The sequence below is a fragment of the Sebastes umbrosus genome, chromosome 5, assembly GCF_015220745.1.
Source record: "Sebastes umbrosus isolate fSebUmb1 chromosome 5, fSebUmb1.pri, whole genome shotgun sequence".
Classification (NCBI taxonomy): Eukaryota; Metazoa; Chordata; class Actinopteri; order Perciformes; family Sebastidae; genus Sebastes; species Sebastes umbrosus.
This window is the reverse complement of record NC_051273.1, coordinates 12,445,034-12,470,541: the sequence shown is the minus strand read 5'-3', so window position 1 is coordinate 12,470,541 and position 25,508 is coordinate 12,445,034. Positions and strand designations below refer to the sequence as shown.

Below are 25,508 nucleotides of genomic sequence, written 5' to 3'. Positions count from 1 at the left end.
AGCTCTATGATCCTTCTGTTGCTGGTGTCTCAATCATGCTAATGTTAATGTTGGGAGCTACAATGCATTCTCATTTGAGCTCATCATAAGAAAATTTGAATGTCACGGAGAAATAAAAAGGAAGAAAAAAACAAGAGAAAGCAAAAATAACTCAAATTGTCTTTGCAGGTGTTCCGAATATTTGCATGTATACACTGTTTCCGGCAGCGAGCTGATTACCTCTCGCTTATCATCTCTCATTTCCTTTCCCTTGTTTTACTCAGATACTGTGTAATGACTTAACAGCAGTTAGGTCCAGATCATTGCTCCACATATCGAAACTCTGGATTCAAACTGTGATTTATAAAGCAAATACACAATATTTACTGTGGATTTGCGGTACAGGCCTTTTTTTTCCCCCTTGCATTCTTATGTAATGAATGCACATTTATTTTGAACCATATCAGTGGTATAAAGGGGAGGGAGTTAATTGAATTACTTGACTGACTCAAAAAAGTCTAATTTCACCCTTGACTTCATGCAATATTGAGCCTTTAGTTAAATGACATCTTTGTCTTTCATTGCACGTACAAATTATGTTATTGGAGTTCTAAAAACAGACACCTCGTCTCCAAGAAATTATGTTTAAATGCTTCAACATTTGTTTTACCAGTTAGTTTTTTACATGTGTAATCATTGCTGGTTAGATTATGTTCAATGGCAAAACATTTTCCCAGTGAAGAAAGTGTTTTTGCATCTTGCCAGACGTTTTAATTGCAAGCATTTCCAGAAAAACATGATCCGGGCAGCATTACATTTATTTCAGATTGTAGTAGTAGGGACAGGGTTGACCTGAACAAATCTATAATCAGCTGCTACAAAACTGGTTTGAATTTTTTTTTACAATTTGACAAATACTTGTTTTAAATGATTAAAGCTCTGGGAGGACTGCATTCAATTAAATAAACAGGACAAGAGACAAAGAGCAAAAAATAAATAAATAAAATGACATCAGGTGAAAGGAAATCATTACAGTTTTCGGAGATGTTTTGTATTTTTCTAAGTGGATCCAAAAATTAAAGTGTAAAGAAAAAGACAGAAAACATGTACCTAACCATGATAGACAAACATTTGCTTAGCATCAAAAAGGCTTGAGTGAGAACATATGTGTGTGTGTTTGTAGCTGGGTTACCCCAGATACCAAAATAACCCGTTGTGCAAAACAGTTGGTTGATGTAGACTCAATGTTATTTCAAGGACCTCCCCAAAGAGAATTGTGCAAAATGGGAGAAAAGTCCTTCATGCTTCATTCTGGAAGATAAAACAAATTACATTTATTTGGAAGACCTTGACCGCAAACTGCAACTGCTCTGCAGTTTTCAATGTTCAGATTTCTTTTTTTTGTTTGGTATTTTCCCGTCTCTTGCTTTAATCTGAAGTGACATTGATCCTTCTCAATATGCATGCATTAGCAACAGATAGATGATTTTTGAAATTAAGAATTACGCACAAAGAGGCTTTTCATTTGAGCGGCATCAAAAGAATTTCTACACATGCCAGTTGCATATTGAGCATTTTTGCTGAAAGGCACCTTCATAGTGGCGTACGTTAACTTTGCTAATAGAGCTTCTGATAATGAAGAGGAGAGCTGGAGAGTCCAAATGAAAATGGAAGTACGATGGGGCGAGAAAAGATGGAGAGGCTCGTGTCTTTTAGTAATCCACCCACCGTGGAGACAAACAGGGAACGAAAAGCGAGATCAAGACGAGAGAAGAGAGTGTAATGATGTAGTTAATAGCTGCTGGTTGTGAACGCTTCACGAAATTGCCACCAACAGTTTTTTTCCAACGACATCAAACACACACCAGACCATTAATTTGTGAAATCCTATTAAACCAGCCGAGAGGTCCTATAAACAAGACAGCGTACTGTTTCATGTTCATTTTGCCTTCCATGCCTTTGATGCTACTAAGCGTTACTCAAGTACGCATTTCAAACACTCAATAACTACCTAGGACTGTGACCATTGCCACATAGATTCTAAAACTCCTGTAGAGGACGAGGATGAATTGCATTTGGGATGCAAAATGGTGAAAAAGAACCGAGGCCTACGCTGAGGGGTCGAAGTATAGATTCCAGCTTAGTGGACATCTCATTCGGTTACAGAATAGCTGTCAAATTAACTTCATATGGACAGTGTAACTACATGGATCTGACTGACTACATTTGTTCTTCTTTTTCTGCTTTAGAGTCATAGATAAAGTCTAATTTTACTCTCTGTTCTAAAATAATAATCAACAGATGGACTAAAGAGAAGACTAAAGTCACTAATTATTACTCATTATTCACATAACATTAAAAATGGACGTAGCACCCAAAAGCGTATTTCGATGGAGGTCGGGTTGAATGGCATGCAGTCATCCTTAGCACACACACAAGCGTGTCAGGAAAACATATTTGTAGGCCATTTTGATGACCCTAATTTTAACTGTATTCACCAGAACAAAACAACCAATTGCTGTCATTTATTTCTAGTGAGGACAATCTCATTTACTCATTTGTTTAAAAGATAATTATAGATGTGAAAATAAAAAAAACAAATCTGTGTTTTTACAGTACCAAGCATACTGTTACAGTAGTTCAGACAGAGCACTGAACTAGCTTACTGGCATCAGTTGCTTCATCCTTTACCATGACTGGCTCATTAATCAGCTGCTTGGCTACCAGATGACTAGTAACATCCAATCATAATTGTACACGGATACACGGTGGCCTTAATAACCTGACACTTCTCACTAATTACTCTGCTGATACACTCATGACAACACCGTTTGCTGCTGCAGCCCACTCTACTACCTCAACCTCTTCCTCGTACATTATGATTTTGGTATTGTCGACTTTATCGTGTCAGCCTGTTCGGACGAAAAGGCGTATAAATGCCACGATAATGTGCAAGGTGTTTAGCGTGCAATAAATACGCCTTTCTTGATTTCTGTGTGTCATTTGTACACCATGTATACTGTACTGATTGCAATCAAAATACATCATACATAAGAGTTTGTGATGTGTAAAAAGTGAGAAAGACCACTTATTGTGGAAGACGGATGGGTCAAACAAACATCGGACTTTTAACAAGGAGAGCAGTGTTCGAGACCGTTGTTTTGTAAGTTATGTTAGTGATGAGTGATAATTGCCACTTTTTTTTTTAATGATGTTTGTGACATATTTTCTGTAGTTGTGTTATGCTGTTTCCGTACGTATTTTTCTCAGTTTACTTACTTATTTTAAGCCCAACGATGATGTTTTCTTGCCTAAACGTAACTGCGTACGTTTGCGTGGCGTACAAATGACAAGTGAAAAGCGGTATTTATAGGCTTCTTAAGAGACTGGGTTTATCATGTAGTGTGTGTGTGTGTGTGTGTGTGTGTGTGTGTGTGTGTGTGGTGTGAGGAATCATCTCTGTTGCCCTGATTCTTTCCTCAAAGAGCAAAGCCTTTTCTGGTATAATTATTTGCTATAAATGGTCATTTCCTTGATGTAAATGCGTCTGACTGAACTGATTATTTGCTTTTATTTCCCAATCCAAACCATTTTCCATCCATTTTTTACTGCCTTACACCATTTTAAATGAACCCTTTATATAAAATGGTGGCTCTCTCTTTTTCTTTTTCTTTTTTGCCTTTTAGCAAAGCTTGTCTTGGAAGAAAAGGAAAGCAGCAACATGCAATTTTACCATTTTTCTTTTCTTTTTTTTACCATATTTTAGCCTACTGTGGAAATTCAAACTCAGGCCAAGTTTGTGAAACCGTGAAATACCGCAGTGTTAAAAAAAAAAGACGGCTAAAATGTTGAAGGAAGGTTAGTTTTGTTTAAAAAAGCAATTACTTTATTGATTTGTAGCTCCAATGAATATCACTACACCTCTGATAAGAGAAAGCAAGGACAAGTCAGAGAGAGAGAGAGAGCATGATTTGCAGGAGGGTTTGCTGACATGAAGACTGCTGATCCCTTTTGTACTGCTATTTGTCATAACACTGTTGACAAAAGACTCCTCTTCACACAGAAAACAAGGAATGCCTGGAATCACATTGTGTACATAATGAGGCATGCACATACTGTTAATACACGCTGTGCATACACGCTCACACACACACACGCACACGCACACGCACACACACATACACACAAATGAAACAGAAGATAGAAGAGCCACCAGCTACGCTAAATCCTGCTCCTCATGACACAGTCGCTTTCCGTCAATGACATGCCTGCATGGGCTTTTTAAAATTATAATCACCACTGTAGCTGCAAACAATGTGTCTCCACATTCATGCATAAGCTCCATTTTTTTAATTACACACTTAGTTGTTTCACACTTTAACTGCTGATATGCTACGACATGTTTTTTTTCTAATTTGGGTCTTATTTTTGAGGTCATCATTCCTCTCATTTATGATCCAACATAAACTCATGAAAAGGCTTTTAAATAGCACAATACAAGGACTTACTGCATCTCATGAGAGTGCATTTTAGCCTTTTTGCATGTCATTTGTACAAATCTTTTGCGTGTCATTTTTATGCCAAGCAACAAAATCACTCACTTTGGTTTAGGCAACAAAACCACTTAGTAATGTTCAGGAAAAACATCATGATTGGGCTTAAAATAAGTAGGTCAATTAACTGTAATCTAAGTAAAATATGTATGGAAACCAAGTAACAGAAGCCAATTGCACTTTTGGGCAAGTCATAGTAAAGTCAGCACACTGACAGCTGTTTTTGCCTGTTGGGCTTCAGTTTGCCATGTTATGATTTGAGTATTTGTTTTTTTGCTTAATGCAGTACCTGCGAGGGTTTCTGGACAATATTTGTAATTTTTTTGTGTTGTTAATTGATTTTCAATAATACATACTGTATATACATATATTTGCAAAAAGGAAACATAATTGCCCACTCCCATGTTGATAAGTGTATTAAATACTTGACAATTCTCCATTTAAGGTATACTTTGAACAGATAAAAAATATGTGATTAATCGTGATTAGCTATGGACAATCATGCGATGAAATTATTTAATTGATTGACATCCCTAATCATAACCCTCAGAAGTCATGGTCAAATCATGAAAATTATGGGGGTTAATTAAATTCCTTTCGAGGTACAAAAAGCAACTTCACACTGTGGTGGCTCAAAACAGCGATGGTAAAAACAGTTTGAATTCTTGAAGGTTTAAAAGACTTTGTTGCAAAGACATCATGAAATGTCTTTATATCTTTGTGAAGATGTCAAAAAAGCACGATAAAACTGTGCCGTTATTGGTGATACTTTGCTCTTAAATTGTTGATTCATGACTCCCTTTGCACTGAAAAGGTATCACTCACTGACACCAGTTATAAATTTGGGAGCTTTCACCAGAATTCTCTCTTTTATTTAAGGGTGGGTGGCATGCTTGTCTTCATTTCAGACCCATTCCACAATGCAATATTTTATTTAGATGTCACAATCTTGCTGAACTATAAGTAGAACTTTCTTGTAATGGAGAGTGGAGCAGGAGAATATAGGCAACAGGAACTTGGAGAAAATAAAATCCGATGCAGGCAAGGCAAAACTGAAACTCGCATAACAAAATCAAGGATCCAACAAAGTCTGAGTTGAAAACCAGGACTTAAATACAAGCAAATCTGACGAGAGGATGAAGTGCAGGTGGAGAAACACAGGTGAGGGGAATGCAGTGATGAGGCAGGAGAATGGGCAGGAAGCCGATTGGTATGGGAAAACGATGGGAGCAGAAAAGGAGCCGATTAGTTGGGAAGAACTAACGAGAAGTGTATGTACAGGTAAAAGTAATCAGGGCGGGACAGAGAATCAAAACTGGCGGGAAACACAAAGGCAAGAAGTAAAATCTAACATGACACATGAGGATCTTACAAAATAAAACAGGAAACATTAAATGAATGCAAGAAACACGGCACATAACAGAAAATCCAAAAATCTACTAACCAAAATCCTCTTCTTGACAAATCAGAACTAATTATAGACCACTAAAAATATACATAATATTAGATACTGAAAGTCTTAACAAAAAACTGAAGGACCCCTATGATCATATCTCAGGCCATCTGTATAAAATATAGTCAAACACTCTGCCGAGTCTGTTTCATAAAAGCTGCTTCCGTGGACCTCTGGCCCCGATAACTCCCCCATCCCACACTTGTCAGAAGCCATAAGCTCTGCGTTGGATGAAGTCCTCGTCACTGCAATCGCTGCTGGTGATCAAGAGGAGGAGGCTGCTCGGTTTCTGTCCCGGAGACACATTCAACCTCTGAGTGGAGGACGATAGACTTGTCTCCACCATGACTCTGTCATTGAACGAGGCATTCATGCGTGAGAGAAAACTGCAGTTCGATGAAAAACAGTTTCTCGGTATACACTCCTGCTCTCTCTGGGTCTGCTCTGCTTTGTGTTTGCAAAAAAAATCTTTACCATAATAATTTCCAGACACTATTATATTGATTATAAACAAACAAGACCATTGCACTGAGGATCAACATTTTTTTTACATTGTGTACAACAAGGTCAGATTTGATTTGGTTGCGTATGTCAGGAAAGTTGAGGGGCAAAGGGGAAGTGCTGGAATGTGTTCTGCATTTAAATAAACATATCACCAACAATAAATGAAGTGTGAAATGAACCTGCATCCATCGGCTAATTGTTTATTGTAATTATACCAAGGCAGAATAGTCAAAGAGTTTAGCTTATTTTACTTGCCCAGATATCCCATTATCCTCAAATTGCTTGAAACAACCTATGTTTGTTGTGATTTTATGACTACAACAATCGCACAGTCCTGCTACTATTATCGGCCCTCTCTTAGTAGCCTAAGTGGAATTAGTGCGGCATTGTCACACCTTGCATCTGAGAGACAACCGTTATTATTTGCATGGCTCGCTTTAGGGCTGCATAAAAGATAAGTGCATTAAAGTTAAGTAACTAGTCATAGAGTCAAAGAGTGGAGCTTTCTTGTAAACAAACAACATTGTCAGTGCATCAAGGTTTAACAATCATGTTGAATGCTATTCCTCTCTCATAAAAACATTTGTATATTATTGGATATTTTAAATCCTGCATTGTTTATATTCATTTTCACATTGTTAGACTGACCGTTAGACTGACCGTTCCTCACCAATCAGCAAACCTTCACACTGCATGCAGAGATATAAAAGTCATCCCACTCTGGAAGATTTTCTAAAAAAAATCTAAAAATGTAAAATTTGTGAGATAATGAGTATTAAGAGATGGTCAATTATAACGCTATCATGATGCCTTCAAATGTAATCTTGTAAAATGTAGGTTTTGGCAAGAAACTTGAATAAATACAGTTGTTTGAAGGAAATGTTTTCACAGCAATACAAAATAGATATAAGATAGGGAAACAAAATACCTTTTTAAATTCCTAACACTAGCTCTAAACAGCTTATGATATATAATAAAAACTACTAATGCCACTTTTTTTGTTAATCAATTATTAATTTTCCTACTCATTTGAATTGTGTTTTTTTATGCTAATAACCACTGCTGCACACCGCACACCCATGCAAGGGACCCGAACAGCGATTTCCTGGATGAAAGCCCTGTGTTTGTTGGACCCATCCAACACCAATCCCGCCCACCCTGTGTGTCTATTTCGCTCTTTAAAATATGTCACCACAGCACCTTCCCTGTGCATTTACTGTTGCTGCAGATGGGTTTACATTATAGGTAATGGAAAGCCAGGTGCATCTCCTACCGGTGCTAAAGGGTGCCTTGTGCGGCGGTATCGAACGCCAACAGCCATGACAAAGCATCTGTATTTGACGCCCTGGGAATGAGAACGGGCTGCTCAAAATCATTGACAACAGACCTGTCTGTGAAAGACACACAAATATTCAAATCCCCAAATTAAATAGCGACTACACAACCAACAAATATACAATTAGTTAATGTTCAGGTCCAGCCCTAATTGTAACATCATGCCTCTGCATTCTATTCATACATATTTGCATAAACTTGAAACACTAATCACTCTGTAATTACAAGAGATGACTCCTTCCATCACACAAAGTCAATGAAATAGCCAGTGGGCTGACAGGAGAAAAGATAGGAGAAAACACGGGAGATGAGGCGTGATATAAAAGTTATGGCCCATGAAGAAGAAGAAAGGAGGATCTGACATTTTGACTAATATGCTACTGTCTGAGGATATGGCTCGACTACAGAGCTCACGGAGCAGGAGCCTCTCACGTTCACAGGAACGATTTCACAACACCACAAGCTCCTAAATTATTAAATGAAACACGCTTTCGTTTTCATTTTACACCCATTTCTACCTCTGATGCGTGCGTAACAGCAGAAACTGCACAACAATATCTCTAATTTGAGCTCATGCTATCAGTGTGAACAAGAAGAGAAGTCAATACAGAAATGCTGTTAATTGCTTTTGCTGTGTCTTTTTCAGATATACAGTACCGAGGTGTAACTGGTACATGAGGAAATATGCAACCAGCTGACTGCTTTCAGTATAAAGCTACAAAGCTTTTAGGAGATTTGTGACCCTCGCCAGGAGAAGAAAAAAGAATGAAAAGAATGAAATGAATGTATCACAGTGGAAGTTGTATTGTTATACATATTACATATTGATTCTTGTTTTTCACTGCTTTGAAAACCGCCAGTATGACTGACATAGCAGGTGCATTTTTCTGCAATTACAGCAGAGGTAATATTGTTAAGTGCCTCCTTTTCCTGTTTTTCACTGCTTTTTAAACTGAACTAAACGCTGATTCCATTAATGAATTGCTTCGTCCGTTTCTTTCTTTCTTTCTTTCTTTCTCAGAGGATTTGCAGTTTGAAAATAATTTTTTTTTACAATGCGTCACTTTACACCGCTGTGACAGAAAGCTGTAATTCTCCAAGCTTTTAAATCTGTCCTTTTAATGCAGACCAGACAGAAGACGAAAGGTTGTTAGTGTAAAAATCAAACCTGTTATAATTTCCACTCTGAATGGCACTCCATTAAAATTTCCATTTTTTAAATTATGATTAGAACTGGCTACAAGCTGTTCTGGTGCAGCGACCGGCCAGCAGGGGGGGATAAAGCTCTGGTTCCTCTTGTGACCCCCCTCCTATGTGCTGAAACTCCTCCAGTCCCAACCCCCACGCCCCCATTCCCGACTCCCTCTCCCCTGCCCCCTGACGGGAAAGGCCAACTGAGCTCTGGAGAATATTTATGAGCGAGGGAGAGCAATTGGTTTGAGATCATTCGACAAGGGAGGGAGGGAGAGAGAGAGAGAGAGAGAATGGGGATGGTGAGCGGGAGGGAGAGAACAAGGAGAAAACAGAGATAGACGTGGAGATAAAGGCAGAGACAGAGGTTGGATTTCAATGTTTTTATTAAAACTGCTTTTAACCGGGTGGTTAATTAAAATTAATTACTTAGCACTATTCGTCTGTCTCCATCACAATATGTGTATGTGCTTGCATACATGCTGGACTGGATTATCCATATTTGTCATCGGGCGAGTGTCCGGGGTTACGAGCCAATTTGCAGTGCTGCGGGGGGGGGGCACCAAATGATTAAGACAACAACTAGACTTTTAAAGGTATAATATGCAATAATTAACTAAAAAACAATGTATAGACTGATACAAAATAATCCCTCTCAATCATCACATATGCCCCACTAGAAGTGTGTGATGGTGTCTGTTTCTGCAGAGACCCTGCCCTCTGCCTGTATTCTTTCTTTTCTTATTATTTTGCTTTACTCGGGACGCATCTGGGTGTCTTCAAACAGCCTCTGGGCCCCATGTGGGGGTGTGAACCCCTAATCAATAACATCGTTCAGGGTGTTCAGCCCGCTCAGGTGGTCGAATGTCCCCGCTTCTGATACCGAGGCACAAGTCTCCACACGAATCGGCCATATTTCACGTACGGGAACAGGTTGTTTTACGTGCATGTGTTCCAGTGATCCCTCTGCTCCTCTCTTTGTTGCGATTACAGTTATGATCGGTATGTGTTTGTAGTTTGATGAGAGCAGCGCTGAGCCAACAGCCAGCAGACAGGAAGCACTGCATTCATTCAAAATCCAGCAACTAGGCACCTTGCCGCGGTGTAATGCCGAGTTGTGCGGAGTTAGTAGTGTATTTATTTTTGTTTTAGAACGTAGCCGCCATGAAACAATTAGAAAATAATGTTTTATTTCTCCGATTTGCTGCTTTGTTCTTACTAACGCCGCTCTCTCTCTTCAGTCACTCTCTATAGCTTGCTTGACCATCGCTGCTCTCTCTCTCACTCTCTCTCCATCTCGGCTGGATGAGCTGTGGACGTGTGGCCAACTTTGATTGCTGTGTGTTTACAAACAGCAACCGACAACGGTTACATATTATACCTTTAAAATATGTGTCATATGTTTTTTATATATTACTTACTGGAAGAGATGCAAACAGGTACAAAATTAACTGCTGATACATTATATGACACGACATGACATGAGTATATATAAAGGAAATTAATTGCAATTGATTGGGTGTAAGGTGCCCGCGTCCCCCTCCCCAAAATCACGGCCGAGTATTCCGAAATAATGCAGCAACTTTGATATCATATCAGACAAATTCAAAATGGACAGGCATCAGCTATGTGGTTGTGCTAAATGAAAACTAAAAAAAACAAAAACAATAATGGCACATAATTCAATATTTACCCTCAATCGCAAGCTGTCAAAATCAGCAGGGTGAGGCACGTAGAAACAGCTGGGGCCAAAAGTTCTATTTACAACCATGAAAAGGAAGCACCGAGCTAAGTGACGTGTTCTGTCTGTCTGATCTTCTGCACTCTGTTTCAGCACTGGACAGCGGCGCACCCTCTAACCACAACAAACTGTGCTGTCCATGGTTCTGAAACAACAGCTCAGCCATAGTCGCATCATGAATCTCGGCCTATAATTTTGTTGTTTTGGCTATTTTTCTAAAGCTTAAACAGAGGAGGTACAAATAAAATTGAGGGGGCTAAGCCCCCTTAAAATCCCTCATGGCGTCGGGCCCAGCATGTACTATAAATTCATGTGGTCTTTAGTTCCATAGGTAGACTTTTTTACGTGTAAAGTGGGAGGAGGTGGGCACTTCAAGTTCGGTCACCCTAGAGCACCGCACTGTGTTAATCCAGGACTGCATACATGCTCTTCTTTTCTAAAGCTGCAAGGACCAAAAATCTGGACAAGCATTATGGAAAACTGTTCAAATTGAGGATATTTTGGCTGCTGCTCAGTTCTACAACAGGCCAGTTTGGGATTTGAACTAATATTCAGGACCATAGACTCTATACAATATAGACGTAGTCTCTGTGACGTCACCCATAGGTTTCTGAAGGGCTGCGGTGAAGCTCAAAGTGGATGGCTCCGGCCGTCACCATCTTGCCAGTTATGACACGGCCTAACTCCCAGCTAATCCAAAAATGGGCAAATAGGTAGATTGTTGGTGAAGCAGAGCAGACAGCTAGCAGGTAGCGGTGAGAGACCTGAGACGGCACCCACCTGTCACTCAAAGGGGCCACGCCCTCAATTATGCCTAACTTTAAGCCTTAATATAATTTAAACAGGGGTGTTATATAAAAATTCAACCTCGTACAGTTTTAATGGATGTAGATATTAGCTATCGAGACCAAAACCGTTTTTTAACCAGGTTGTAAACATGTTTATTTCTGCTGTAACAACCCTTTCTCCTGGGAAGGTGTATAAACAGCACGGCATTACAACAGCATTCCGTGTGCCATGAGCATTTTGCATGTTATTTGTACACCGCTTTTCAATTGTCATTTGTACTACACATCAAAACTACAATAATGTCCGCATTTAGGTTTAGGAAAAAACATCATGGTTGGGCTTAAAATAGGTATGCAAACTAAGTAAAATACATAAGGAAATAACATGACATAACTACAGAAAACATGTTACAAACATCAATAATATAACTTACAAAACAAAACACTGGTCTCCTGGTTGAAAGTCCTATGTTTGTTGCACCCATCCGCCTCCCCTCCTGCCAACCATAAGCGGCCTTTCTCAGATGTGTTAACATTGCAGTCAGTGCAGAATGCATGGCGTACAAATGACACGCATGTATCAAGAAAGGAGTTATTATTGCTTGTTAAATGCCTTGCGCATTATCGTGGCATTCAAACGCCTTTTAAGTGTGAATAGCCTGGCTGTATAGTTGGACATTTGAACACTGGGGTTTATGGGGATCGACTCACTTTTGAAGCCACCATCAAGTGGCCATCGGAAGAACTGCAGTTTTTCTGGCACTTCCGCGTTGGCTTCACTTCTCATCACCGCAGGTTGATGCTTGATTACAACACGTATCGGTAACAAATCAAGAGCCAATAAGACGTTTACTGACCCATAAAAGGCCGTAATATGTCTGCAAGAAGCAGAACAGTGTTGGTGATCAATACAAATGACCCAAAGATTGCTTTTCACCTGGATGTTCCTGGCTTTCAAATTCATGAGTCTGTTTTGGAACAAAAGGAACTGCACAAGCCGTTGTTTTTTTGAAGGCACTTCTGATCTCTTCAGTTCTTAACTGGCATCCTCGACTGCTCAGCGATGGATGACGGTGCTTCGGGTGAAAGATATTTAAAGCCTAAAAAGACTTTGCTTTTTTTTTCAAGGCAAGGAAAGCAAATGACAATGCAGGAACATTATTCCACTGTTTAACATGGTGATATTATTCCTCTTCAGTTGAGCTTCTATTGGATTTTTGCCTCTAATTGGTCAGCTTACTTTTCTTTTGAGGAAACTGAAAAGGCCACTGTAGCTCAAGGGGAAAGGAGGGTTATAGACTTGTCAAGTTTGCATTTCTGGATATTTGCTGATAGAGGTCAATATAAGTCATACTGGAGGTTACAGAATGCTAAAAAGGGTTTATTGCTATAGTTTTGGAGATTAAATTGGCTAGACAATGTTTGCGTGGATTTTAGTATTGCAAAACTGTGAATATCTGTTAGATTTTCATGCCAAGGGTGGGGTAGGAAGACAAAAACACGAGCAGGGAGAAAAAGGGAGGTATAGAGACATCCTGAGAGAGACAGAAAGAAGAGGCCGGCAGAGAGGCAGCGATGGGAGGATGTGATGGATGCGGGGAAGCCAACAGCGCTACGGTCTCTATCTTTTGCCTGGCATTGTCACTCTTGTCAGCTGCTAAATGCCAGTGTCAGTCAAAACCTCTGTTCAGCTGGCACCACTCCTCCACTTCACGGCTGCGTACGCTCCGCCAGCATCGCTCTCATCAACGGGCATCACAACACTTTACCTGGCACCAAACGCACGGCCACTCAAGTATGCACGCCCAGTCACGGTCGGCTTATTGTTGTTGTTGTTGGCTGGAAACAACGTTTCATAAAATTAGAAAAAACATTGTTTTTGGCTACGCATGAAAAATGCATTTTGAAAAGGTTTCACTAGATTGGAGGGAATTTTTTTTAACCTCTAGAGGACCATGACACCCTGAAGTCAAAACAGGAAAGTATGCAAATTCCACTACTGAACCACTGCCTAAAATCATTTTATCAGTCTGAGTTTCTGTGTTGAGTTTAAATGCTTCAGAGGCGTTTCTATCCTAAAGAGAATTAAGCTCAGGAAGAAATACCAACACACACCCACGCTTGCATACACACAGATGACTTAACAAATGAAGAAAGCCTGCTGGGTACAGTTGAGGTTTACAGATGTAAGACTATATGATTTGCTCGTGTGCGTAGCCTAAAATCTTTCACTTTGGTGGAATGTGTGAATTGACAAAATCTGCAAGATTCAGAATCCTGTTGAAATAGTGTCGTATACTATTTCATGCCATATATCTGATTGACAATGAATATCTTGTGAACTCATACGTGGGAGATTGCATCTTGAAACACTGTCCTGTAATCCTGTAATTTTCACTCTCTCGTCTCAAATGAAACCAAAGATGTGTTCGTGCCTTCAAACAATACCCTGCTGCCTCTAAAGCACACACCCACCGCACTTCACACCACACACTTCTGAAGCCATCCTGTCTACCCACTGTCACACATCAACTGGCTCAGTCAGATATCGGTTACGTCCCGCTGCTTTGCCCAAAAACCCCTCCTGCGGTATCTCCACTTTGAGTTCCCACTGATACGAAGCATTCGGATGGTTTGTATCGTACTCGAACCATATGTCTCAGCTGCCCACAAAAACAAGGGAGGCGGAAACAGCCAGTCGCACCCAAAAGGAAGCTGTCATATGCAGAGCTTTACCATTTGGATGCAAAACTCCACTAAGTAATCGTCTCAATGCTTCATCCCACAGTTTTCCACCTACTAAGTCTGCATCTTTTATAGTCTAAAGAAAAGTATTATGTGGTATCTTGTGTATACTTTTCTAAAGATCCTGTAGGAATGCCTCTTTTCCAAGGCCATAAGAAGACATTAAGTCATTACACAATGGTCCATTTCAAACAAAGGCATATCAGCTTTGCAGACGATGCAGACCTCTCTCTTACCTGTATATCTTGTACTTGGTGGTGAATCCTTGCTGGTAGCGCTCTGTGAAATCAACAAACTCCTGGGAGTGGTGAAAGGGGCCCTTGTCCGACAGGAGCCAGCCCAGTTGCCCGACGGAGCCGCTGAAGCCAGCTCCGGCAGGGTCCACCGCCCCGGCCCCTACTGACACCCTGCAGCAGCTCTGGAGCAGGCTTAGTGTTAACCACTTCCATAGAAACATGAGGGCCGTCAGTCTAATGGAGATGCACGGGCCACTCATGCTGCTTCCCCCGGCCCCGGTGACTCCTCATTCTCCCTGCACTCTGGATGAGTCCTGGAGAGGAAGAGAGGAAGAGAGGAAGAGGAGTTGGAGCACACAGTAAGAACAGTATAAGGTTGTAATTTTGTTTTTTGCGGCGTGAATGGGATGAAGATGAACAAGAAAGTTGCAGTTCTCCAGTAGTGGTGGGTCATCAGAAATGATGGCAAAGTGGTCACTAGTTTTAGAGGTTATTTATTTTATTATTATTTTATTTAAAAGGGACCATGTACAGTTTAAAAAATAAATGTCACCATTTGATGCACTGTAGCAGATTATAGCTTTAGTAGTCCCTTTGCAGGTCAAAACAAAGAAACATACTACAGACATACAAGAAAGAACATATAAAAACGCACAATACACAGCAGCACACAATATAGAACATCACAAAGTATGCTTGTCAAGTAAAACAAGGAAGTCATGAAGACCATGGAATAAAGATCAGTGAGTACAGAGTTGAGCAGCTTTCAACAGACGTTTTAAGTTGGTTTTGATAATAAAGCAAATCATATTTTAGAAATAAAAATTGAAATGGGATGTTAGAAGGTTTTTACCTTATTCTGTAAGTCCGTGACTGGTCGTAATTAGTGTCCGCAAAATCCCCAGATAGTACCATGAAGTTCGGCGTATAATAAACTCAGCACCATTGGCAAAAGGACCCACTTTTTTTTTTTTTTTCGGAGAGGATTATCGCCACAAATGCACAAAAACAGACGCACAATTAGGAGCAGCGCAACTTGAGCGAAGATGACATCCAACCTTCTTCAGAGCGCGCTCTTCTTCTCCTTTTTCTTCACAGTGGCATATTTCCAGCTCCAGAGAGCCTTCACAGACGATGCGCAGTAGGTATAAAGGTATATAGGTCCAATCCAACGGAATGAGTCGCTGCACGTAGCAGGACACGATGCTTCTAGGTCAAACCATCCAGGTATAGACCAATTAATATAAACACACACCCTTTTTTTGGGGATTCAGGTGAATGTTTTCAGTTTGACCAAAATGACCACTCTGCTCCTCTAACTCATTTCTGCTCTTCTATGTTGGAGAGGCACGCGCCCCGGACGCGTGCAGAGCGCACGGAGAGCCGGATGGCATTGCTGCTGCTGACTGGTGCCTGGACTCCCAGCGCACTGGATGTGTGAATGGCATTTCGCAGCTCTCTCTCTCTCTCTCTCTCTCTCTCTCTCTCTCTCTCTCTCTGTACCAATTTAATTTATTCCAGCAGCGAGCGCACTCCCGGTTGGCTGAGACGTAACTGGAGGAAGTGAGAGTAGGAGGTGATGTTCAGAGCAGAGGAGGAGGAGGAGGAGGAGGAGGGTCAGGTTGGGATGAGGCGATGGTTTGGTTTGGAGGATGCTGGATGCGCTGGAGGAGTCAGATGCTCATTTTTTTAGAAACGCGACAGAAAGTTACCTGCTGATGTTAATGTTAAATGCAGGATGGAGAGAAAAAAAAAATCAGCACATATCAAACTCCACTGCCTTCCTATTTTACAGTTTTAATTCTGAATTATTGCTTCAAAATGGCAAAATGTATTTCCTAATAACAAATCTTTATGAAGAAAACTTCATGGGAAAAAAGTTGAGCTATTCAACTTTCAAAAAAGCATCAATGTAAATTGATTTCATAAATGAATATCATGGGACTCATGTTAAACGCAGGATGGAGAGAAAAGGAGGAGGAAATCAGGATAAAAAACCAGCACATTTCAACTCCACTGCCTTCATATTTTACATTCTTAATTCTTCTTTCTTTTTCAAAATGGCCAAAATCAATTTCCTAATAACAAATCTTTATGATGGAAAACTTCATGGGAAAAAAAAGTTGAGCTAAAGGCATCAATGTAAATTGATTTTAATAAATGAGTATCCTGGGACTCAATATGCTAATTGTAAGATTGTTAAATTGGATATTATCTTAGTGCAAATTAATCTTAATAAAAAAAAAAGTCTGAATTTGAATAATGATTTTAATGATGGTTGTGGTGATGATGACGATCATGAAGTGTGTTATTCAGCCCCCCCTGCAGTTATTCTCGTTATCTCCTTTCGCCCTCTTCTTCCTCTTCCTCCATCTCCTCTCCTCTTCCTCGCCGAATAATCATCACTTTCACCATCAGCAAACTTAATTAGATCGGCTCTGCGTCGGACACTGAGCGTGGATCAGAGAGAGAGAGAGAGAGAGAGAGAGAGAGAGAGAGGCAGAGCAGAAGAAGGGAGGGATGTAGTGCTGCTGCCTTTCAGCTTTCTTTTTCCTGCAGACGTTCAAAGGGAGGGTTTTTATTCAGGGATTGGATTAGAGAAATGAACACCATTGAGTCGCGAGATTCACTGGCTCCCCCCAAACTCAAAGAGAAACTCAAATCCCGTGGCAGAGCTACTCCCAGATTCACGGAGTGAAAGAATGACTTGATTTGTCACGGTTTCATCATCACGTCTTGGGATTGGGTGGCTTTTCTTGTGACCTCTGCCTCGCAGCCATGATGACTTGTGAAGGACAAGACACTTTTTGGTTGTTTTTTGGATGAGGATTTTTCTAAGCTGCATTGTAACAAGTGTGCTTGCAAGCACAGGTTCAAGTTTTTGTTTTTAAGTTTTGAATAAAAGATGATTTTTAATAGAGAAAGCGTCACGGCTCATTACTTTCATGCATTCACATTGCAATTTTAGGCAGTTTTTGGAAACCGTGTTTTCAGGTTCCAGAGCCCCAAAAACTCAGCAGAGTGGAGTCCCAGCAGCTCATATCTACTTTTTCAAATTAAATCATTCATCAACTTTTGTGTGTTTGTGTGTGAGAGATAAGATGTGCATGTGTAGGCTACTGTGTTTTTTGTGACCCCTGCCTCGCAGCCATGATTACTTATGAAGGACAGACACTGTTTTGGGTCTATAGTGTTGTTTTTTTTTGGATGAGGATTTTTCTAAGCTGCATTGTAAGATGGCCATTTCAAGTCTGTGCTTGCAAGCACAGGTTCAAGTTTTTGTTTTTAAGTTTTGAATAAAAGATGATTTTTAATGGAGAAAGTGTCACGGCTCATTACTTTCATGTATTCACATTGCATTTTAGGCAGTTTTCTTTTTTTTTAATATGCTTTATTTTTTCCCTTTTTTCAAGGCTGTTTGCAATTACAAGGCTGTTTCCATACATCCATTCCACTGTTTGCAATTACAACATGGGAAATATGCTTTTTAAGTAGATGAGCTTACAGACAAACCCATTAAGTACACTTAGAGAAAACAACCTCAACATTCAAAACCAAAGCAAAACCAAGTAGAGAAATAACAATAATAATAATGACAAAAAGAAAGATTAGAGTTAAAAAAAACAACAACAACAAAGCAAACAAAAAACACACATAAACAAAAAATAAACAAAAACAATAATAATACGATAGTCATAATAAATGAAATCAACAAATAAGTTAAGTTGGAAACGCTGTTTTCAGGTTCCACAGCCCCCAAAACTCAGCAGACTGGAGTCCCAGCAGCTCATATCTACTTTTTAAAATAATAATAATACATTTATTTATATAGCACTTCTCAAAACAGATGTTACAAAGTGCTTCACCAGACAATAAAAGCAGATAAATAAAGTAAAAGATATGGTAACTGTTAAAACAGAACATCAGACCATAAAAGCAGATAGAGTAAAACAAATATGGTAACTGCTAAAACAGAACATCACAGAACATATCAATAATGTGGTAAAATGGTAGGACAAGTTGATAAAACAAATATATACAGTATATATGCATAAATGTGTAGAAATGTACACATGCGTCCAGAAACTGATGTATACATACATATATTTATACCCTTCTACTTATAGGAATGCTATCCTTAAAAAAAGGTCTTTTTCAAAAGTTTTTTCAAAGTGGATACAGAATTAGATGATCGTATCTCTACAGGAAGTGCAAATAAATCATTCATCAATTATTGTGTGTTAGTATGTGCGAGATAAGATATGTTTGCATGTGTAGCCTACTGTGCTTGTTTATTTATTTTTAGTAGAGACAGTCAATGCAACAGAATTGATTGCCAATTGGTGGAACATAAGGATGTCCGTAGAGACCAGATGTGAACCAACGCAGCACAGGAAAAAAAAAAAATCAAAGGGAATGTCACAGCAAAGGGCTCATTATGGCACCAAAGAGGTGCAAGGAATGTGTAGGTCTCAGTGGCTGAGCAGTGACCTATAACAAGGAGTCATCCATATGCTCTTTGAGGCCGCGGTTACAGAAGATTGCACCTTGGCAACCGCATTCAGCAGAGGTTTTGAAATATGTAAACCATGAATAAATGTTGGAAGACACCTTTTAAATTGAATATGAGTCCAATATCTACACTTTTAGCTCTGTTTCTACAACAAAAATCCTGAGGGAAATATTAGCTACTGTAATAAATGCTCCACTGTGTTCACCACCTTGTCACTAAACTGTGTCTGTTTCTGCTGTTTGGTGCTGAGCAGGTAGCGGTTTTAAGAGCTTTTTGCTGAAAGCAGATGCCTGCTGCTGCCAAAAACGGTGCTATGAGAGCAGTGAGAGTGAACCAAAACAGTAAAGTTGTGGACCCGACGGATAAACACTGAGCTGAAACTCGCTAGACAGCTCTGTAAAGCCGAGGGGAGCTGTAGACTGATAATTGTCTGTTGGCTCATTACAACATGCAGCCACTTTCACATTGTTATTAAAACTCATAACCACTTTAAACCATAAATTCCATACTGCATAAATGAATACCATAAACCCGCAATGTGATTGTATCAAATATATGCTGCAACCTCTCACATATACATTCCTGTACATTTCATTTCAAGGCACGCAGAGGGGCATATTCATTGGAACAAACATAGGCCAATAGAGTGCTACAGGAGTGAGTCCTAAAACCTGGAAATGAGTTAGCATTTTAGCACTTCCGGTTCCCTCATCTGGAAGTCAATGGGTTTTTTTGAATGGGTTTTCGACTAGATGCCCTAAATGAGGTCTGTGGTTAACACAAGCTGAAGAGATTTTAACGTTTTGTTGTAAAGTATAAAATAGGTCAGTAAATACCCCACTCGGGGAATTTTGAAGCATTTATATGTCTTAAAAAAGGCGGTTGCTAACAAATGGTTAAATGAGACTACAAAACAATTACGGAACAATACGTTTAAGTATCATAAACGTGTGTTTGCCACAGAGTTTATTTTCTGCAATAATCCAAAATCCAATGGAAAAATCCCATTGGCTTTTTGTTGGGGGAACCCAGGGCATTGCTAACTTCTGGGTTGTCTAACAAAAATACAAAATACACCTTCCCTACACCGCTCTATATTACTGATGTATGAGTAACGTTACAGAACACTTTTCTAGTCCAACACCCAGGCCAGGTACCAGGATGAAGTGACTGAGGATGCACAGGGTGAACACAGATAAATTTACATTAACATTCATATGCAAACATGCCAACATATTCTTCCTTCTACATCACTTGTATTTTTTTTAAAGAAGCACAATGGCATGCAGCTCCAAGCAGGCAGAACCAAGATGTGGAATCAAACTAGCATTCTTCTTAGCAACTTGTTAAGCAACACTGTGCACCATTGAGCCAACGTGCGGTCCAGCAATCATCACGCACAGCAGAACAATAACGACCTGCAAACTGTCTAGTGTCTACAAACAGCTGGTACACAGACCTCGGGCTGAGGTCTCGCCTCTGCATGAGTGTGTGTAACCTTAACGAGTGGCAGAGAGGACCGAGGCAGTTGCATTTACTCAGCACAGAGACAGATAGTCATTAGGGGAGGTAAACATTCACTTAAGCCAGAGCGTGCTCATTGATGCCACTCAAGGGTCTTTGTGAGGAGTGATCAGGGAACAGAGTGAAGCTGAGGTTTTAATTAGCCTGAAAACCTGACAGCCTTTGTCAGTGCATTGTCACGGCAGCATTGTGCTTTACTTGTTTTTTCCTCGTGAGCTACGGGACGGGAAAAAAAAAAAAAAATCATGCGTTTGCTTGACACTTCCAAATGCTCGATGAAATACACACCTCACCGTACTCCATGCAGATGTGCTCAGAAATAAATCCTCAAAGTTATCCCCCGCCTATGAGCTTTGATGGATTCTTTGTTTGGATAAGTAGCACTAAGTGGTGCAGGATGCCAGGTAACGCGATATGTCTATAAATGATAAATTGCTACCAGTCAATTGTGAAAAAAAAAAGAGAATCATCCTCACTTAATGTTGTCCGCAGTACATCTCTCAGCGGGGTCATAGGCATTCATAATGTGGTGATTAGAAGAGCCAATAGACTGACAACGGTTTAATCAGAATCTGCATTACTTATTGCTCATCTGGGTCACCAAACTCGCCATTAATCAACTTGAGAAAATGCTGAGCTTCTTTAATACTCAAGCAGGATTGCACAAGTAATCAAATTGTTTTTTGTTGTTTGAGTACAATAAATTAACTGTCTGATTCCCGATTAGGTCTTGTGTTGTTTTCTGACTGTTTGAGACCAGGCGTCAACCTCCGGGTCTGAAAAGTGAAGCACATGCGGAAATGTCTTAAACTTGCATTCTTTCAGCAGGGGGCGACTTCTCTGGTTGCAAAAAAGACAGCACATTCTCATTCCCAGGGTGTAAAATACTGAGACTTTGTTGCGGCCGTCGGCTTGTGTTACCGCCACATTCCATTAATTACAATGTAAACCCATCCGCGCCAAAAGTAAAGAAAGTGTGCCGGGAGTGTGGTGACGTAGTTTTAAGAGTAAGAAAAGACACACACCAGGCGGACGGGAGGGTAGGTGGATGGGTCCAACAAACACAAGGCTTTCACCCAGGAGACCGCTGTTTGTGTCCCGTGCTTTAAGTTTAACTCTCACGCTACAATCAGCTGTCCATTCATGGGCTGTTCTCACAACGTTCAGTGTCATTTTCACTGTACAAATATAGTAGTTTTAAACCCAACTATGTAGTTCTTTCCTAAACCTAGCTATATGGTGGTTCTGTTGCCTAAACATAAAGTGACGCCGAGAGATGTAACAAAGCGGCGGTATATGTTAAGTTTGAATGAGAACCTATTGAAAAATTAGTCTGATTGTATAGAAGTCTATGAGAAAATGACCCTACTTCTCACTTGATTTATTACCTCAGTAAACATTATAAACATGAGTTTATGGTCTCAATCGTTAGTTTCAAGTCTTCTTCAATACAGCATGATGTTCATTTAGCAAATTATGGTCCAATTTAGAGACAAATAGACCATAAAGCAAGTTATTTAGGGCGAGACAACCTTGTGATTGACAGGTCGCGACCACAGCGTTGACCGGTTTGGGTGTACTTAAACCCTTTCACAGTGTGTTTTCATGAAAGTAAATTTTCATTTTTGGTTTGCTACTGTATTGTTCAGCATTCAATTGTATTTAGCTTCACACTTGTGAACTTTGTCAACGAACTAGTGGATGACGTCACAGTGACTACGTCCACTTCTTATAATATATGTACTGTATATGACGCACATCATTGTATTGGCACATAGAGGAGAGTCAATAGGAGATAGATCAGTGCTGGAAGGCTGTTTCAAGGTTTCTCTGCTTAATAGTAGATGTTGATCATGGCTCCATTGCAGGATCTTTTTTTTTCACGTCATTTATGCCCTTTTCTTTTCTTAAATGGTTAAATATTTGGTTAGATAAGCATATTCAAACCAAATTCTGTAATCGTTTTCATATTTTAGGATTTTTTTTTCGCGGTTTATTCCCCTCCCTGTCTGCACACACAGTATTTCTATTAGGTTAGTGCACACGTGTACTTTTCTCTAGTAGTTAATTATTTCTACGTTTGGACATGTGTGAATAATCTTTGAATGAAGTTGTGAAGAGAAAGTCGCCATTCTGCTGTGTGAAACTGCAAAAACAACACCAATATCTGCAGATTCCATCCTCACCTGCCATCAGCTGAGAGAGAAAACAGATGTTTGATGACAACCTGTAAACCCATTATACAGTATAAATATCTACAAAATGTGTGAACGTGACAGTATTCACAATATGTGCCTCCACATGCATCTATGTGCAATGATCCAATATGCTGCAATACGATCTGTTGTTGTGTATTCATCATCATTAGGTTGTTTAACATTTGTTTCATTCACGGTCTTGTTTCACGTTGTCAAATTTGTTTTCAACCCTGTCTCCTACAAAATACCAAATGTGTTTTGGTGGAAGTGCAATTGTCACCTGAATAATGTTCAATTTTACCTTATAGGCAGCATTACTTATACAAGATATTTGCTAATGCAATTTATCTGCATATGACGACACAATGTATTCTCATACAACGGTTCGTGTGATATCTTACGAAAAAGTAATTCCTCCTTTTCCGTGACAATTCATGCATGTTACATGTATACAGTCTTTTCAAAAATAAACTTCTGTCTTCACACAAAACAACTTCCTTAGATTTATGGCAACTTATGGCAACAGCCATTTAGGTTTAGGAAAAGATCAACTTGGTTAGGTTTAGGCAACACAACTACTTAGTTAGGTTTAGGAAAATATTGTGGTTTGGCTTAAAATAACTCCAGAAGTTGCATTACTTTAGTACGTAAGTTACGTAACAAATAAATCAACACCGACTTCTGGTTTCACACGGGACACGGATGCCGGTCTCCTAGGAGAAAGTCCGGTATTTTTGACTCAATCATCCACCCCAACCTCCTCCCTCCGCGGCGTTCGCTGCTCTTTATATTTTCTTGTTCACGATTACGTGGATTACAAATTCATTTTGTGGGATGTACATGAATTACAGTGCAGTAGCTACGAACGGTATGAGACCAGCCTTAGTTTTGCACAGAGAGACAACGGCTAACATTAGCCCTGTGAAATTTATAAAGTATGTGAGAATACTGTGCCTCTGTACAGGACATACATATACATGTTTGCATGTAACGTATAATATGCATACGTTTTGCATTTAAAGTTTTTATGTATGACACATTTACAACTGTACCCATTTCTGTTATAAAGTACAAGTTTCAAGGATGTTCTTCATAGATTGTTCATATTTTTCATTCTCATTCATTTTCATTTATATGTTGTCTTATGTCACACGCTTGCTTTACAAATATGCCATTACCCATTCATGCAAGTATATTAGAAGCGCGAGAGAGTCGAGAGAGAGACAGTAATACAATGTGTCAGTCTATCCACAGAGGTAGCGCCTCATACCTCTCCTTACAGCTCCCCAGATGCTCGCCCTCTCCCTGTTGTTGCCTCTCTCTTATTGAATGATCCTGACATTCACATATTCAGTCAAGAATGCAGCGACAGCCGGTGTGTTTGTGTACGCTCGTGCATGAGTGCTTTCCTGCACGCGCGTGTGTGTACGTGATATGATGGAGAGCCCGTGTGAAATCATTCCCCCGCTGTTAAGGCTCGTAGACTTTTCACCTCATCGGGGAGTTGAGTTCATTTGCGGGAGCAAAATTGTTGTTTGCAAATGTGGCCACTCCAGTTGAAAAAACCATTAACTTCAGAGATTGAAATATATACCGTGTTGCATAGTAAAGAGTAAACATTATTGCATTTTTTATTGAGAGGGAAAACAGTGGGCTAACAAGCAGAAGGCAATCTCCAGCATGTCTGGCTTTCGAGATGTGCTTAAAGCAATTATACTATATTCTTGCTTTCTCGTCAGTGTCTCTGGGTATTATAGCGAGGCAGGTATTGACACAATCATTCAAATTGCAGTTGATGTTGCTTCACCCGCAAACACTGTGCATAAAGACGGTTGAGAATACGGAGATGCTGCTCTATACAGAGCATGAGCATTATTATCATTATAAATCAATAGGGAAACCAAATACATACAGTAAACTACCAAGAACATCACATAACGCATTGAGTCAGCAAACACATATTACATAAAACCCCCTAATTCTTGCAGGGGTGTAGAAAAAAGTCTGACGTCCCGAGCCCTTTACGCAATCTTTATCCTGCCTTGGACTGCAGCATTAGCAATGAGTTCTAGTTGCTGACTCATAAGGCTGATTTATGTAATCTCTTGGTTGTTAATTCCTCCGTATCAAATTGTTATGTTTGATTTTCAAAGTGTGAGATTCAGCTCTGCCTTTAACAACATTTGCTCATGACGGAGCTCTGGGTTTTATCACGACATACCCAAACAGAAATTGTGATCATGTAATTATTGTCATGCCATTCAGATTATCATCATCAAGTACACTGCGATGGCTTAGTTATCATTCCTATTCTCCTGATTAAATGTTAATTCACAGTTGTTTCACATATTGTTATTGGCTGAAATATCCCTTTAATGTATATATAAATAAACAAAAAAAAGGACAGACATAACTGGCTACTTATCTCCCTGACTAATGCCCTCCACTAACTCCTTTTTTTTAGCTTAGCAACCAGTTTCATTTTTGTCCAGGCGGGCTGAATGTTGTTAAGGGTCTCATAAAACATGGTAAGAATGCTTATCTGACCAAGCAGAATGCTTTGCTGGCACTACCCATTGTATAAACCTTGTTAGCGCTATGTTTTTCTCCCTCTTCTGTTTTTACCTTTTTCAGAGTTATTCCCCCTTGATGCTGGTTTGCATTTGCTAGGGGGGGGGCGTGGGGGGTGGGAGGGGCAAGGACGATTTATTCCCTCCGGGGAAAGAAAAGCAAACAATTCACCAATGA

At 39.8% G+C, this 25,508-nt stretch overlaps 1 protein-coding gene across 1 annotated transcript in view; it reads right to left on the bottom strand.

Annotated features, from left to right (window-relative positions):
* The window catches only part of LOC119488894 (BMP/retinoic acid-inducible neural-specific protein 3-like), a 63,698-nt gene extending 47,717 nt beyond the window's left edge, over positions 1–15,981 (bottom strand). The window contains exons 1-2 of the mRNA XM_037770894.1: positions 15,379–15,981; positions 14,526–14,839 (exon numbers count right to left, since the gene is read on the bottom strand). Coding sequence (XP_037626822.1) covers positions 14,526–14,785 — 260 coding nt within the window. The 5' untranslated portion in view covers positions 14,786–14,839; positions 15,379–15,981. The remainder of the gene's footprint in view (positions 1–14,525; positions 14,840–15,378) is intronic.
* Between the last annotated feature and the right edge of the window lie 9,527 nt (positions 15,982–25,508).